This window comes from Erpetoichthys calabaricus, chromosome 7 (assembly GCF_900747795.2).
Source record: "Erpetoichthys calabaricus chromosome 7, fErpCal1.3, whole genome shotgun sequence".
NCBI classification, from domain to species: Eukaryota; Metazoa; Chordata; class Cladistia; order Polypteriformes; family Polypteridae; genus Erpetoichthys; species Erpetoichthys calabaricus.
In genome coordinates, this window is record NC_041400.2 from 162,479,899 (window position 1) to 162,497,644 (window position 17,746).

Genomic DNA, 17,746 nt, shown 5'->3' on the forward strand with positions numbered 1-17,746 from the left:
GGGACACCAAGTAGAACAGCAGACTCGGAGCTCCAGGCTATTTCACATGTTAATCCCATTCCCTAAACTACAGCCGCATCAATTTTTCAGTTGTTTCTTTAAAAAGGTCCTCCCATAATGGAAGTATTATCTATTTGCCATTCTCCAAAATAAATGGCAACTCTGAATTAGCCCGGCAGCACAAAACACAAAAATAACCTGCAATGGATTGCCTTTGTGCCTTGTACCAAATATAGCCAGGTACACTTTAGCAACATGCGAGCCTCACAGGGAGAGAGGAAAAAAAATGTTTAAAAAAGGGTAGATGGGTGTGTGAGTGTGGGTGGGTGCAAAAATTGTGACCATAGGTAGTATAATTAATTATTCCTTCCACTCTAATATTGGCAAGTTAAGCGACTTACTCAGAATCGCAAAACAAGTCAGCATTGAGGACTGAAAGGACAGCTATACCACCCCACCAAGCAGGCTACATTTCCTTGCTTTTCATCAAAGCCACTTAAACAGGATACATCTGTGCAAATGGTACTGCATCCAAAAAAGGGAGTCACATCAACAAATGTGTGCTCCTCATTGAGCACCTGCTGCACCAGACACATTTTGAAACAAACACCAAAATCTGGAGTAAAACTAAGCTTCTTCTTTCAGCTTATCAAAGACTAAAAACGAACCATTACTACAAAAACTTTCAAGGGTAAAACAAGTGAAAAAAGAACAGTCAGGCAGTAAAAACTGGCTATCAGGGAAAACAAACTCACAATGAACAATAACACAAACAAGGCAGCGTAGCCAACTTACTTAAATTACAAAGTAAAACAAGACGGGGAAACTAAAATGCAGCCTTCTGGGGCCTCATGTATAAACGGTGCGTACGCACAGAAATGTTGCATACGAACGTTTCCACACTCAAATCGCGATGTATAAAACCTAAACTTGCCGTAAAGCCACGGACATTTCTACGGTACCTCATACCCTGGCGTACGCAATTTCTTCACTCGGTTTTTGTGTAGCAGGCTCCTATCAATTACGGAGAATCCACTGCATCCACTTAATAGTATCATCTCCAGACAGAAGAGCAGCTTCAGCGACAAACTGCTGTCACTGTCCTGCTCCACTGACAGATTGAGATCGTTCCTCCCCCAAACTATGCGACTGTTTAATTCCATCCGGGGGGGTAAACGTTAACATTTAACATTATACATAGTTATTGTCTGTTTTTCACCTGCATTATTATCATTCTTTAATTTAATATTATTTATTGTATCAGTATGCTGCTGCTGAAGAATGTGAATTTCCCATTGGGATTAATAATCTATCTATCTATCACCCAGCGTCAAAGCAGCGCTACTGTTCCTGTGTGGTCACCCTTTCTTTCTTAGATCCACATTCCTGACACGGCTTTAACAAACAATATGCAGTTAATTTCAGTATATTTATAGTGTAACGCATCTGATTGTAATTAACCTGCAGCAATATAATGGTCCAGGGAATAGCCATAGTATTCCAAATACCATAACTGCTTTAGCGTTGTTACTCTCACTGCATCATCTTCTTCTTCTTCTTCTTCTTCTTCCAGCTGCTGCTGTTAAGGGTTGCCACAGCAGATCATCTTTTTCCATATTACTCTCACTGCACCACTCAAAGTATTTATATGACTGTATCTGAGTGGGGAATCACAGCAGCAGCTGATCGGAAAGAGAATTATCGGTATACAGCATGAAGCAGACGCTGCCTGAGCCACGGCAAAACGCTTCAGAGGCTTCCCTGTACGGACTTCGCGGTTTAGAAAACATTTCATCCCAAGAACTATAAATGCACTCAATCAGTCCATCAAGTGCTCCTTGTAGAACTGTTTGTACTTATAAGTACAATTACCTCACTGTAAACTTGCGATAGTTATAATATTGCACAACCTGCACCACTTTATAAAGCGTGTATTTACATATGATGATGATATCATTTTTAAGATGAAATACAGCAAAATATGTTGATTAAACAGATAAAACTAACTTCATTTAAATAATCTGTATTGTTAATAATTAAACATGTGAGGACACGGTGCCGCAGCGCTAGCAAGTTCAGGGATTGTTCCTGCATTGCGTTGTATTCTTGCTGGTGCTGACGCGACACTGGAAGGGATAGATGGACAGAAAAAACAAACATATACAAAGATATTTCAGTGTTCCTTAAAAGTTTTGAAGAATCGGCGTTCTAAGCTTACAAATGGCTTCACGTCTATTACAGAGCTGATTGTGTGGCGATTGGGTATTTGGAGAAAGAAAAGTAAGGACAGGAATTGGAGATTAGTACGTTTGAAAGAGACAGTACTTCTATAATAAATTATTTCATCGAAGGTCGCGCATGGCACAGCAAGCCTCTTGCGTGAGACATGCACAAGCACTGCGCCACCATGTTCCCATGTTTAATAACATGCTTTAACTCCTATCATCATGTAAAAGAGATCACGTATACATCTCAGTATTTTGATTATTCAGAGAGCTGTAATATCACGAATGTAATGGATTATGTGTCCTGTCGGTGAAAAAGAAAGCCTGTTTAAGAAGCAGGTAGTGATTCACACATCTAGAGCACATAGAAGATTGAATACAGAACAAAGCATTTAATGTGCTACTTTAGTTACAATGGGATTTGAGAAACTAGTAAATTAAACGATTTTAAGATGAATTTTATGATGTTCTACTTTAATGGCAAAATAAACTACGTGATAAAGTGGAAACTTCGAGATTAACGTTGACATTTCGTGCTTTTTTCCCCCCACTGTGTGCCTATTTTTTTTGTCTGTACCCTAATAAGCTTTCATATGACACTCAGACGGTGGGCTATGACTCGCCTTTTCACGGCGACTTTGATATGCGATTTCTTTTTTATTTTGGGCACTGTGCGACTTTGTGAACTTGAGCTTTCGAGTTTCTCCGACACTCTGTCACTCGATCAACTTCATTTTGTTGATTATACCACTGTTTAAACCAACAAATAGTACGTTTTTCCTTTGCCTCCACTTAGTATTCGCTGAAATTCTTATATTTTCCCCCGTGCTTTTCCCATTGTCTTTTCACAGAAGGCTATTTATATTGATTTGCATATTCAAAGAGGTGTAATTCTGGGAGGAGTTGAGGCGGGACAGAAGGCGCATGCACGTGCGTTACTTTTCATGCTGACCGGGATTTATGTAGCGGAAGAACGTGAAAGTTTGCGTACGTACAGATTCCTGCATCTGGATTTCTGTGCGTACGCACATTCCCGCTTTTGTGCTTACGCCATGTTATAGTGGGAGTTCTACGCACGGCGTTATATATGAGGCCCCTGGTGTTTTGTCCAGTGCTCAAACCATCAACCCACCCTGCTTACATGCAAGTCTTTTCACTTTCACACGTGTTAAATTAACATCTACCAGCAGGCAAATGGCTACATTTTATTTTTTACATTTTACCAAATAATTGTTAATAAATGGTACCAAAAGATTGGGAGAAAAAAAAAAAAAAATGCTACTCTGTTCACAGCGATTCAAATTTGAGATAAAAGGGGAAAACCTCAATAAGTCCAACATATTGACTATTACCAACTTAAAATGGAAGCATCAGCTGCACGGTGTAGCCAGGTGCAGTACACGTTTATATATAAAAAAAAAAAAAAAAACACACTTTCTTTTTATCATATGTACACACCTATACATTGCCCTCCATAATGTTTGGGACAAAGACATTTTTCCTTGATTTACTCACCCCACTGCTCCACAGCTTAAAATTACAAATCAAACAATTCTGGGTTGATTAAAGTGTACACTGCAGACTTTGATTGAAGGGTATTTGCATAGCATGAAGAAACACTTTATACTGGTCCCCCACTTCAAAGCACCGTGTTGTTTGGGACACTGCTTTAATATACCTGCCAGTCATATTTAGTTAGTTCTTTGACAAATACCCCTTGCATGCAATGACTGCTTGAAGTCTGCGATTCACAGACATCACCAGGTGCCGAGTATCCTCTCTGGTGACACTCCAATACAGACATTTTTCAGCTCCTGCTTGTTTTGGGGGCTTGTCCCCTTAGGCTTCATCTTGGGCATATGGAAGACATGCTCAATTGGATTTAAATTTGGTAACTAACTTGGCCACTTAAGAATTTTCCATTATTTTGCTTTGGGATCATTACAGTGTAGGATGAAGTGCCATCCAATGAGTTTGGAGGCATTTACTGGAACTTGAGCAGATGAAACAAGGGGGCTCCGCCCCCTGCTCGCTTCGCTCGCCTACCCCCGGCGTTTTGAACCCGTGCCCGCTGGGCAGCCACGTGTGAGGATGACGCACGTTTAATACGGAGCACTCGCCCACGTCACTCTGGGGCTCTCCACTGTTAATACGGAGCCTCCTCCGCAGGATTATGCAGTGCATAGTGGAGTACTGCGGACCCCGTAGTGTTTCCCGTTTCAGTTTGTATTTCGGTCATTCGAGCTCTTGTTTTTGAAGCTTTTGAATTCCAGTCTTCATTATCTGTAACCTGTTGTCCATGTGTTTGGCCAACCCGTTTAACCTGTTTATGACGTTTTACTTTGCTTTCCACCGGAGGCAGTCTAACTTGACCCTTTTGACAACAACGTGTAAATTCATTACTTGTATTGCCAGTTGTTTCTTCAGGGAAGCTAAGTGAATGACAATGATTGCACATGACATTCATTAATCCCAATGAATTTTCATGAATAGCGGACTCATTATTGAACGTGTTGTCAGCCAACTGGCGTATGACGTCTTTTGTCGGCGTGCGTTTTTTTAGAAGTGCGTGGAATGTGCTATCTCGGGCTCGATGGGTGACCGTGTGTGGAGTCCGTAGTCTGTCCCGTTTCACTTTGGGGCGTGTGTCTGACTCCTCTGTTTTGTGTGATATGGGCGCGTTGCCTCATTTCTTATTTCTGTTAGTGGATTGGTGCTTTGTGTCTCATTTCTTATTTATGTGTGAAATCCGTAGTCTGTCCCGTCTCGTGTGCTATGGGCTTTGTGTGGCGCTTGCGTCCGACTCCTTGTTTTTGTGTGCTAGGGGCGCGTTGCCTCATTTTTTATTTCTGTTAGTGGAGAGGGGCTGTGTGTGTCGTGGGTCTGAATCCTCCTTGTTGTGTACGTCCCGTTTCGTGTGCTATGTCAGTAGTCTGTCCCGTTTTGTGTGGCGCTCACGTCTGACTCCTTTTTGTTTGTGTGCTAGGGGCGCGTTGCCTCATTTTTTATTTCTGTTAGTGGAGGGGGGCTTTGTGTGTCGTGGGTCTGAATCCTCTTTTTTGTGTGCGTCCCGTTTCGTGTGGCGCTGTGTGCCATTGGTTTGTGTGGCGCCTGCGTCGGACTCCTTTTTTTTGTGTGCTATGGGCGCGGCGCCTCATTTCTTATTTTCCGTTGGTTGGAGGGGGGCTTTGTGTGGCACCTGCGCACTACGTCTTTTGCGTCCATGGCCCAGGTCCCTGCGTCCATATCCGGTTTACCATTCTCGTTTAGTAATATGGATGTTTCTATACACTTCAGAATTCACTGTGCAACTGCCATCAGCACTTATATCATCAATGAAGAGACGTGTACCAGCACCACTACCATGTTTAACAGATGAGGTGGTCTACTTTGGATCTCGGGCAGTTCCTTTTCATCTTCACACTTTGCTCTTGCCATTACTCTGATACAGGTTCATTTTTGTCTCATCTGTCCACAAGACCTTTTTCCAGAATTCTGCAGAATCTTTTAGGTATTTTTTCCACAAACTGTAATCTGGTTTTTTTTTGGCTAACCAGTGGTCTGCATCTTGCAGTGTGGCCTCTGTATTTCTGTTCACAAAGACTTCTGTGGATAGTAGTCTCTGACACATCCACGTCTGCCTCCTGAAGACAGTTTTGGATCTGTCAGACAGGCGTTTGGGACTTTAGCATAGCGAGGATTCTTCCGTCATCAGCAGTGAAGGTCTTTCTTGGCCTACCAGTCCCTTTGCAATTATTGGGCTCACTAGCGCACTAGAATTAAGGCAATCCTAAGACTTTATACTGATGTCTAATGGTTTTATTTTAGTATTTCAGCCTTATAAGGAGTTCTTTGACTTTGATCAATGGCAACTACAGACTCCAAAGGTAGTCTGTAAGTAGAAGCAAACCCGGGAATCTTATTTTTTCACTAATGAAACACACTCAAGTAATCACAAAAACCTGTGACCCCAACTGTCCCAAACATTAAGGTGCCCTGAAATGGGAGGACCACATATACAAACGGTTGTCATTTCTACATGGTGCGACTAAAACATATGCAAATACACTTAAGGTCTGAAATGTGCACTTTAATTATGCCTGAACAGTTTGATTTGTAATTTTAAACTAAGGAGCAGAGGGATAAATCAAAGAAAAACTGGTCTTTGTCCCAAACATTATTTGTCCTACAAACAAGAGTGTGCCTTTTCATGCTTTTCACGATAAATAAAAAGGCCAAATATAAAGCTGACTGCTTTTCTGCTTGTAGACATGATGGCCAATCACTCAACACTGTGGTACTGTGACCGAGGAGGACATCAGGAGAAAGAAATGCAAAACCTTAAGCTGACCAAAGTAAGCAGGCATTTCCAAAAAAATAATGTATAAGAAATATAAATGGGAACCAATAACTGAGGCAGCAAATACTTGATAAAAAAAATCTCAGAACCGCCAAGGAAAGTTTAGTATTGTTTATGGGTTGTGGGCTTAATTCACTAATTGACAGAAGAATTTACAGCTGCACACTAAAATGGCTGCTATTTCAATTTAAGTTAATCAACATATACTTTTATATAATGTATTTCTTGACGTATTAGATGGTGCAGATATGGACTATGACACCTCACTGCTAATAGTAGCTCGTCTGGAGGATACAGGCCTCCATAGCATGGGTTTCTTCACCTGTGCTGATCAGAACAGACCCCAGCTTTTTGCATGCATGCGTGTCCACTTTGATGGTCTGGAGTCTTACCCAAGTGCCAAGGTGTTTAGATATAGCTCATTGGATGCCAACCCATTTGAGGGATTTCACAAAACTGACTACTGGATGTTTACTTCTATCCATCTCTAAACTACACATGTACACGTACAACCTGCTTATCCTGTGTTAGGGATCTGGAGCCTATACCAGTAGCACCGGCAAACAGCCCAAGAAGGAAAAGTAGTCCATTGCAAGGCACACACTCATATTCATAGACACCATGGCCAATTTTTAGTCATCAGCTAACCTATCCTGCACTCATGGTTGTATATTTAATTGCTTTGTGGTTATGCCCACTACAGAAAATGCATGAAGTAGTAGACATTATCTGTTCCAACTGTGAACAAATGCCTTCTCCCCTTCAAGACAAAGTATTGTTGGCGATGACCTCAAAGGCAGGATTTCTTAGTTTTGGTGCATTGCTTGCAGAACAAGGAGCATGCAATTTTTATATGAATTGATGAAATGTGCTTTTTGAAAAGGCACACACTGTTCCAATGTGTACCTCCAGCAAGCATACAGAAAGCAGAACTAACAAAATCAAGGGTTAGCATGAAGTCCTGCTAGCTTGGGCTTGCCAGACATCCAGCAAAAAAGGAGACATGTCCTTCTTTAGGGATTCATGTCTTTGGTTCAGCAGACAAGGCTAAAAACTGGTGCCATTCCGTTAAAGAGGAACGAGTACTATAAGTAAAAGGTTGACACTTTATGGTCAGATTCCTCCCACTCTCTGGGGTATCAGCATCCTCTAAACTGTAAAGGGGAACAACACCCCCCCCCCCCCCCAACCCCACTATTTGACACAATGTAGGTATATAAGTGAGCTCAAAAGTCCAAGGCGTATCTGCCCTCTTCTCTCGCTCACCATGTTGTATACTGTGGTACGCATGCAGGTCAGAGGATCTCGTTACGGGCTCTGTCTAGCTATTAATAACCCCCTGGGATGAGAGGGGGCACTATCGCTAACAATGCCTTCACTGTCTCTCCCCACAGCACCAAGGAACTGCTCAAACTGCCCCTTCCAGTTCACCGACCACAAGAATCCCGGCTACTCGGAAGCTTTGGAAAGAGCGACCCACCGGATGGAGATCCTAAGCAAACGGATCCTAATCCACGGCTTCAGCCAAACCTTCACTTTGTTGTTTGGAGCCAGAGGGCAAGATTTATCATGCCTCAGGAGCGCTCTCTTTTGTTTTCGAACTGTCGGTTAATTTAACAGGATGACCCCTGTTGGTGCCCCAAATTTTCTTTGGGGACCGGTCATTCCTGCACTCGGCCACAAAATGGAACTATGCATCGTAAGGATGACATTGACACCAACAAAAATTGAGTGAAATTTGCCCCCCTTTACTGCCTTCTGTGCACTCCTTTGGCTACTCAGGTATTTGGCAACACAATGTTAGCTTCACCAGGACAATGTCTGCTGCTGCTAAAACCAGACTGGGGTCTCCTTACTGTACATGGGCGTACTATTTCATGCAACACCTTGTATAAATAAGATGCAAAACACAAACACTGAAATGTCTGATGACCAGACTTCTTTATCAAAGTTCATTAATTCCTATAGGAGGGCAGCCGATCTCATCCTCAGTGGTTTAAGAATATCCTAATACTTGTCCTGAGCTTATTGGGTGCAGAACACTGAGAAGTCCACTCAATATTTCTAACACACAGCTGCCTTCTGTTCAGGACAAACTGCCTTATAATTCAAGAGCTCAGCCATCCTTCATTGTCATTCCCTCCTACAGGACCACTGGACACTTGCCCACCAGTTGATTAACGGTTTTTAGCCACAGGACATAAGGATAGTCAACAGCCACTCATACTGTTAAACGCACGAGTGTTTCTTGTATGGCTTCTTAGATGGCTCATCTGATGATGACTTTAACCTGTGATGTAGTATTTATTCTCTGCTGTTGCTACTGTCACGGGTTTGCGGGAGACGTGCAGGTAAGAATTTCATCGTACCACGTACTGAACATATGACACATCTGTGCTGTTCGGCAACCTGACGTAGTAAGCTGACTGGGGACTTCAGAACGCGAGAACGTGTGGGTGGACGCCTGTCAGCCACTGATGATGCTCTGGCGAAGCGGATAAAGCAGATGTGGCACTGGATTGAAGGAGTGTGAACCTCGTAGGAAACGTTGCGATCGTGGCAAAGATAAACTACTCGCTCAAACAAACAAAAAAATTCAGTATCAGAGATGAGAATTGCACAAAAAATAAACGGACCAAAAAGTAGTATGATGTTAAATATTAGTATTTCTGGTTAGAGTCGTTAACTACTTTGTAGAACTCCAATTGTGAAAACGTTAAAATTATAAGGTTAGTCATCAGCGGCTATAAAGAACCGTGTCCTCCAAAGACTGGAATTTTCAAAATACGGAATTCCTCCTCAATCACCTGCTTCACGGGTGTCAAACACACAGACACTCAGAAAACCTCAACGCCGGAGCGAGTCGTGCATCGCAGCGGTCAGGACAAACCGCTGGAGTTCAAAGCGACCCTCAGTGACGGCCTCGATCACCAGCACAAATAATCAAGCCTGTGCAAACTTGAAAGGAAAAAAAAAAGAAGGGTCAGGCCAAAAATGACAACGCGCAACCCGCCGGCTGGCCGCCCAAATCGGTTTGATTTAAGCAAAGCGAACACACTCACAGCCACTGAAAACTCCTTCACTCTCACTTTATACTTCTACAAGCTTTAAAGACAGGTGTCCAAAACTTCGCCAACATACTATCTTGGACACGTTCCGGGTTAAAACCTAACAAACGCTTCATTTTTCTCCCCCATTCACTTTACGATGATGGCCAGTTTGACAACATTCCCAACCTTTTCACCTCCGCAAACCCCGAAACCACAAAAACATCTACACACCGAGTGATAACAAGCACCACCTACCTCAGGGGTAACGTACGAGATAAATGACGGCTTTGCTGCTTTACCACCGCCGCTCCCTAAACTTAACATTTTGTCAGCTCGCCTCCTTCAAGTTTTGGAAAGTCTGTTCAGGTGGAGCGAATAACACCCTGAATAAGAAATAACCTGTGCTTGCCCCATGGCCGCACCCCTCCTACGTTCCCATTGGTTGCCCTGCCCTGACGATATCATACTAAATCGGCGAGCCTACAACTTGAAGAAGCTCTTTATTGGTTATCCCATCCGTCACTCTCCTATCGTACCACCCCTTCAAGAGACTCTCAAACTTCCCTTTTTCCCCTTGTTCGGCGCGAGGGAAAGCTTATGTTTCCTTTTCTACGTGTGATTGGCTGTTCCCGATGTCGTTCATTTCCTGCACTAAAGTTTCGGGCAATTCAAACGACGTAAATTTCGGCTTCTCTTCCCGATTAACCAGACGTCCGAGTCTACAAACGCTCAAAGGAAGTGGCTGATAGCAGGAGTGTGGGAAAACGCCCTGAGAAGCCTCTCGTGGGGAAGCCAGAGGGGTGGAGCCCAGCTTTCTGGACGGAGAGCTCTGTGTTTCTCAAGCACGTAAGGGAAGTGCAATGACCGCAGCATGTCTGAACTCTAGTTATAATATATACCGAGTTTTCCAAAATATTATCAAGTCGAATTTTATTTGTCACATACAAATTATACATACACTACAATATGTAGTGAAACGTGTAGTTGCTAAACTCTAATGACTGTGCATTTAAGAAGAATTTAAAATGACAACAATAATACATGACTTTATAAATATCAATAAACATCATTCACATAATTATGACATATCTGATAAATAATAAATAACCTAACTTAAATAACTTAATGTAAGAGAGTGAACAATAGGGCTCATCATCTAGTTCTAGAAACTTTCCTTATTTAGTATGAGGATGGATTGTGGGAAAAAGTTTCTCCTGAGCCCCTTTGAAGTGGATTTTTGGCAGCGATAGCGTTTACCTGACCACAGCACAGAAAAGAGGTCAACTGGGGAATGGCTGGTATCACAGGCAATTGTCTTAGTCCTGGTCAGGAATCACTTGGTGTAGATGTCCCCAGAAGATAGAGAGTCTACACCCAGTGATGTGTTCAGCTGACTGCGCCGCTCTCTCTAGAGCCTTGTAGTCCTGCTGACAGGCAGTAACGATTCCAGTCAGGATACTTCTGATGGTGGCAGTGTTGCAGTTCTTTAGTAGCTGACAGCACCTAAAATCCTTGAGACATGTAGTGCTGTACAGATGTTGCTATATATTCTTCACCAAGGTGTTGATGTGCCTGGTCAAGGTCAGATCCTCCACGATTTGGACACTGAGGTATCTGAAACTGTCCACCCTCTTCACCTGAGTGTTGTTAGTACTGAGGGAGTGGTTGTGCATCTCCTTCTTTCCTCTGAAAGTCCACAATAGGCTTCTTTGTCTTGTTGTCATTCAAAAGAGGACTGTTTTCCTAACAGCCATTTGACCGGCTCTCCACTTCAACTAAGAAGACCTGCTCATTGTTGTTAGAGGTCAGGTCCATCATAGCTGTGTCCTCAGCAAACTTGACAATGAGTCATGTGAAACCATTCAGTCATAACACGTAGAGGGAGTACAGAAGTGGACTTGGGACACAGCCCTGTGGACTGCCTGTGTTGACAATGAGGGATGATGAGGTGTAGCCAACCACTCAAACCACCTGGGGTCTGCATGTCAGGAAGTTAAAATTCCATCTGCTCGATGTAGTGCACAGCCACAGGTCCGTGAGCTTGGAGATGAGCTTAGAGGGGTTTATTTTGTTAAATGCAGAGCTATAGTCTATAAATTGAATTCACACATAGGTCCCTCTCTTGCTGTCCAGGTGGGCTAGTGCTGTATGAAGGATCAAAGTGATGGCATCCTCTGGTCTACTGGAATGATATGTGAACTGTAATGGATCCAGTTCTTTTGGCAGAGAAGAGCATATGTGGCTTTTGATAGATAGATATCTATCTATTAATCCCAAGGGGAAATTCACACACTCCAGCAGCAGCATACTGATACAAAAAACAATATTAAATTAAAGAGTAATAAAAATGCAGGGAAAAACAGACAATAACTTTGAATAATGTTAACATTTACCCCCCCCCCGAGTGGAATTGAAGAGTCGCATAGTTTGGGGGAGGAACGATCTCCTCAGTCTGTCAGTGGAGCAGGACAGTGACAGCAGTCTGTCACTGAAGCTGCTCCTCTGTCTAGAGATGATACTGTTTAGTGGATGCAGTGGATTCTCCATAATTGATAGGAGCCTGCTGAGCGCCCGTTGCTCTGCCACGGATGTCAAACTGTCCAGCTCCATGCCTACAATAGAGCCTGCCTTCCTCACCAGTTTGTCCAGGTGTGAGGCGTCCCTCTTCTTTATGCTGCCTCCCCAGCACACCACCGCGTAGAAGAGGGCGCTCGCCACAACCGTCTGATAGAACATCTGCAGCATCTTATTGCAGATGTTGAAGGACGCCAGCCTTCTAAGTAAGTATAACCAGCTCTGTCCTTTCTAACACAGAGCATCAGTATTGGCAGTCCAGTCTAATTTATCATCCAGCTGCACTCCCAGGTATTTATAGGTCTGCACCCTCTTAACCTAAAATTAATTTAACTTAATGATTATCCCTCTTTGACAAGAATCTCAAAGCTCTTCCTAGCTTATAGGTGTTAGTGCGACAGGACGATAGTCATTCAGACAATTTGGATGGTACAGGGACAGTAGTGGAACTTTTAATGCACATTGGTATGACAGACTGGATTAAGAATAAATATTGTATTACTGTAAACACTGGTGCAAGCTGATCAGCTCAGATCTCATACGTGTGTGTTAATGTGTTTATTTAGTTGACATTATTATCCATCTCAAAGTTTAAATCATGATAGCATGACAACAAATGAAATAGTAACCGTATAAGTTTCTAATTTAGCGTTAATTATGCGTAAGTGCAAGTAAAACATGCACAGTATGTCACGTTAAATTACTTGATAAGTGTACTAAATTAATTCATACAGAGAAACAGAATATGTGGAAACATTACGTCAACATAATTTAATGTGGGCCAATACAGTATTTCCTTCTAATATAGAAAAATCATAAAAATTACTTTAATTGCTCTGGATAATGTGGACAATTGAAATTCATTTATGTATGGAATACAGTTCTTTGGATATGGTGTGTATATATATTTATTTTTTGATTATACCTAACAATTCTTTGACCTGTAATGGATGGGGATTGGTGCTGGTATCAATTCCAGTGTTCCTGGGTGCAAAGTAGGAATCAGTGCTAGTCTACCACAGGACTCCAAATCTAGCAGTTGCTTTCACCAAAGATGAGCACCAGTGCAGCTCGGTGTCCAATCACGAGTGCCATACCACACACTCATACTCAAATGGGGTCAGTTTAGAATCCCGACAGGTAACTGCACACATAAGCCTTTGGGATACTGGAGAAAAACTGTAATGTTCAGAGAAAAAGCCACATAGGCAGCAACTGGCCATGGGATTTCTTCGCTACGAATAGGTGGTCCAGAGCAAAAAAAACACTCACCTGACATTTTTCTGATGAACGGACTCTAAGAGGAATGGCAATCCAATATGTAATTACTAAGAGGAAAAATGGGCAACATCCCCCTAAGTGTCCTCCTTGGTAATCTGAGTCCTTCTGTTACACATTTCACCTTCAATTGAGGAAAAAGCAAACAACAATGACAAACAGCTTAAAGCTTGACAACATAACAATGGACAATTTTTTTTTTCTTGAAAAATTTTTCAACACAGAACTTGGAGAAACCTTAAATATTATAGAATTCAGTCTGTGTAATTGCTTAATGATGACACATTGCATTAGCTCAATTGAGTTAAAATCATTTTGCTGCTGCTTTTCATTGCTACTCAGAATCCGACGCTTCTTGTTTCAGTGTCCAGCAACATTGACAGCTCCACTTGTCCTGATTACACTTTTTCCATCCTTGGTGAAACCTCTCACCACATTTGTTACCGACTGCACCATGATTAGCAAGGAAGAGGTATGAATGCAGAAAATGAATCTTTAGTGACATGTGGCACTTTATACATTTGTAGGCTTGAAGCATGTTTTCAACCAGCTGGACGTAGTCTGGTGCTCTGTAGTAGCCACAGAAGTTCTCAACAACATCCTTCAATGTATCCCATGCGATTTCCTGTCTCAGACCTGCTTAATCCAGTTCAGGGTAGTTTGATGTCCACCCCATTAGTACTGGATGCAAAGCCAGAATCAACCCTGGACAGGACACTAGTCCACCTTAGGCAGCATATGTGCCTCTTCAGTCTGTGCAAACATCAAGATGTTAGCGGACAACATTCTTAATAGAAATATACTTTTCTAGGTATGATTGTAATGCAAAGGCAACTAAACTTTTTAAGCTAACTTAATAGTTTGCATTCTAGTAACTCTAAATACTATACAGTTCTTGTTTATTCTTTTATAATATAGCTTTTTCAGTATAATGTAATTTCTGCCTTACATCTTGATATTTAAATCTTTTATGAACTTTTTTTTAAATTAATTTTATTGTAATCATTCTGTACAAATAGATCAATTTTTACAAGAAATAGGATTAAAAACAAATCAAACCCCACCCCCGAGAAGGAGAGCGTGGCCAAAGGAGTAATACTTAAGTCTTGTAAACATACCTAAATTACTGAGTTTAATAGGACAAAAAAGATGAATGGAGAAGGAAAAGAAATGCAGAAATAATTATTTCTTCTTATTCTAAAATATTATTGATTAGATCCTGCCAGGTTTTGAAAAAGTTCTGTACAGATCCTCTAACTGAGAATTTGATATTTTCCAATTTCAAATAATATAAAACATCGGCTTCCCACTGACTTATTAGAGGAGAGTTAGGATTCTTCCAATTTAACAAAATCAGTCTGCGTGCCAAAAGTGTAGTGAATGCAATCACCGTTTGCTTGATCTTCTCCACTTCAAATCCATCTGGAAGAACACCAAACACCACTATTAATGGGTTAGGAGGGATTGTGACCCCAAGGCTGTCTGAAAGGCACTTAAAAATTTTGGTCCAAAATGATATTAATTTGGTGCATGCCCACAACATGTGACCCATTGAGGCAGGAGCTTGGTTGCAGCGTTAGCAGGTTGGATCTTGCCCTGGAAACATTTTGGACAGTTTTAAGCGTGACAGGTGAGCTCGATATATAATTTTGAGTTGTATAATTCTATGCTTTGTGCATATGGAGCTCGAGTGAATTCTCTGCATTGCTACCTTCCACTCCTTTTCTGATATATTAATTAAGAGATCTTTTTCCCATTGTCCTCTTGGATTTTTGAAAGGAAGGGATTCTAATAAAATTTTATATATTGCAGAAATGGTGTCTAAGTCCTCGAAATTGAGCAGTATTTTTTCCAGCATGGTGGAGGGTACGAGATGAGGAATATCGGGCAGGTTCTGTTTAACAAAGTTTCTAATTTGAAGATAGTGAAAGAAATGTGTAGCTGGAAGGTTAAATTAGGAATGTAATTGTTCAAAGGATGCAAAGATGTTGTCAATATAAAGATTTCTGAGCAATTTAATCCCAAATCTTTTCCAGATATTAAAAACTAGATATGTTTGCGAGGGTTGAAAGAGGTGGTTCTCCTGCAGAGGTGCCGTGGATAAAAGATTTTCTACCTTAAATTGCTTTCTAAACTGGTTCCATGTTCTGAGTGAGTGAAGCACAATTGGGTTATTAGTATATTTGCAATAACTTGCATTCATTAGAGCGCAGAGCAGGGAATATAAAGAAGTACTGCAGGATTTTACTTCTATTGTGGACCAAGCCTGTGTATGTTCATTTATTTGTGTCCAGGTTTTTATGGCTTGTATGTTTGCTGCCCAGTAATAAAACTGAAAATTAGGTAGAGCCATGCCACCTTCTGCCTGAGGTCTTTGTAGGGTCGCTCTTCGTATACATGAATGTTTTGAGTTCCAAATAAATGAGGTTATGGTTGAATCTAATTACTTAAAAATGATTTATTGATATATATTGGAATGTTTTGAAATAAAAAAAGAAGCTTAGGAAGGATATTCATCTTAACAACGTTAATTCTTCCGGCTAGAGTGAGATGAAGGGTTGACCATCTATGCAAGTCTTGCTTAATTTTTTCCATACAGATGGCGAAATTTTGTTGATAAAGAGCTTTACTGTTTACTTGTGATATTTACCCCTAGGTATTTAAACTGATCTGCTATGGGAAAAGGTAGGGTGTCCAATCTAATATTATATGCTTGTGAATTCACTGGAAAGAGTATACTTTTATTCAAATTAATTCTGAGAGCAGAGATCTTTTGAAATTCTGTAATTGCTGTTAAAACTGCAGGCACAGCGTTTTCTGGGTCTGATATATATAAAACCATATCATCTGCATATAGAGAAATTTTCTGTTCCAGTCCTTCTCTGATAATCCCCTTTATCTGAGAAGAATTTCGACAGTGGACTGCCAGTGGTTCAATGGCGATTGTAAACAGCAGTGGTGACAAGGGGCATCCTTGTCTGGTGCCACATTCTAGTTTAAAGTAGTCTGAACAAATGTTATTAATACAAACTGAAGCTTCTGGACTGGTGTACAGTAGTTTGATCCATGCACAAATATTGGGGCCAAACCCAAATTTCTCCAATGCAGTGAAAAGGTACTTCCGATCAATCATATAAAATGCTTTTTCTGCATCCAATGATAATATCATCTCTGGGGTGTTTGACTTTGCTGGTGAATATATTACATTAAACAGGCGTCGAAGACTGGAAGATAAGTGTCGGCCTTTAATAAATCCAGTTTGATCCTGTGATATTACCGAAGACAGCACTTTCTCCATCCTTCTAATTATAATTTTTGAGAGTATCTTAACATCATTATTCAGAAGTGAAATTGGTCTGTATGATGCACATTGTAACAAGTCCTTATTTTGTTTAGGAAAGACGGTGATTAATGCTTGACGAAAAGTTTGAGGTAGAATTTGATTGTCTTTAGCTTCTGTAAATGTTGCCAGTAAGAGGGGAGCTAGCTGAGTGGAGAATTTCTTATAAAATTCTACAGGGTAGCCATTAGGGCCTGCTGATTTCCCGCCTTGAAGTGACTTTATAGCATCTTGTAATTCTGATAGGGTCAGAGGTTTATCCAGGTCCTCAGCACTAAAAGTATCTATTTGTGGTATCTGTAATGCATCCAGAAATGCATTAGATTGTATGTTGTCTTCTTTAAACTCAGTAGAATATAAGGTTTTATAGTAGTCTCTAAATGTGTGCATTATATTTTTATGGTCAATGATTTCATCTCCATTCGTGTTGGTGATTACCGTGATTGCATTGCGAACTTCTTGCTTGTGGATTTGTTGAGCTGAAAGCTTATTAGCTTTCTCTCCGTGTTCATAGTAATGATGTCTTGACTTATAAGTTGTTCAGTTTCTTTAGTTGTCAAGATGTTGAGTTCTGTATGCAGAGCCTGCCTTTTCCTATGAAGAGCCTCACTTGGATGCCTGGCTTGTTCTTCATCTATTCTAGTAATTTCGCTTCTTAGCTCTGACACTTTCTTGGTTTCTAATTTATTTCTGTGGGAAAGATATGAAATAATCTGTCCTCTTAAGAAGGCCTTTAGAGTTTCCCAGAGTGTTCCTGCAGAAACCTCTGAGGGTGTGTTTGTCTCTAGGAAGAAGCTGATTTGTTTGGATATAAATTCTGTACAGTTCTCGTCTGCTAATAGAAGTGGGTTAAGACGCCATCTGCAAGGTGAGTGTGAGGGGCATAATGATTTTAGCTAGAGGTGCATGGTTGGAGATA

At 41.2% G+C, this 17,746-nt stretch overlaps 1 protein-coding gene across 2 annotated transcripts in view; it reads right to left on the reverse strand.

The window, feature by feature from the left end:
• mtmr12 (myotubularin related protein 12) overlaps nucleotides 1-10,187 on the reverse strand; it is a 67,979-nt gene extending 57,792 nt beyond the window's left edge. Inside the window, exon 1 of one of the 2 annotated variants that reach the window (XM_051929607.1) lies at nucleotides 9,891-10,187. In XM_051929607.1, the coding sequence (XP_051785567.1) occupies nucleotides 9,891-9,959 (69 nt within the window). In that variant the 5' untranslated portion in view covers nucleotides 9,960-10,187. The remainder of the gene's footprint in view (nucleotides 1-9,890) is intronic. The other variant, XM_028805635.2, reaches the window with a different exon arrangement.
• Nucleotides 10,188-17,746: the final 7,559 nt, after the last annotated feature.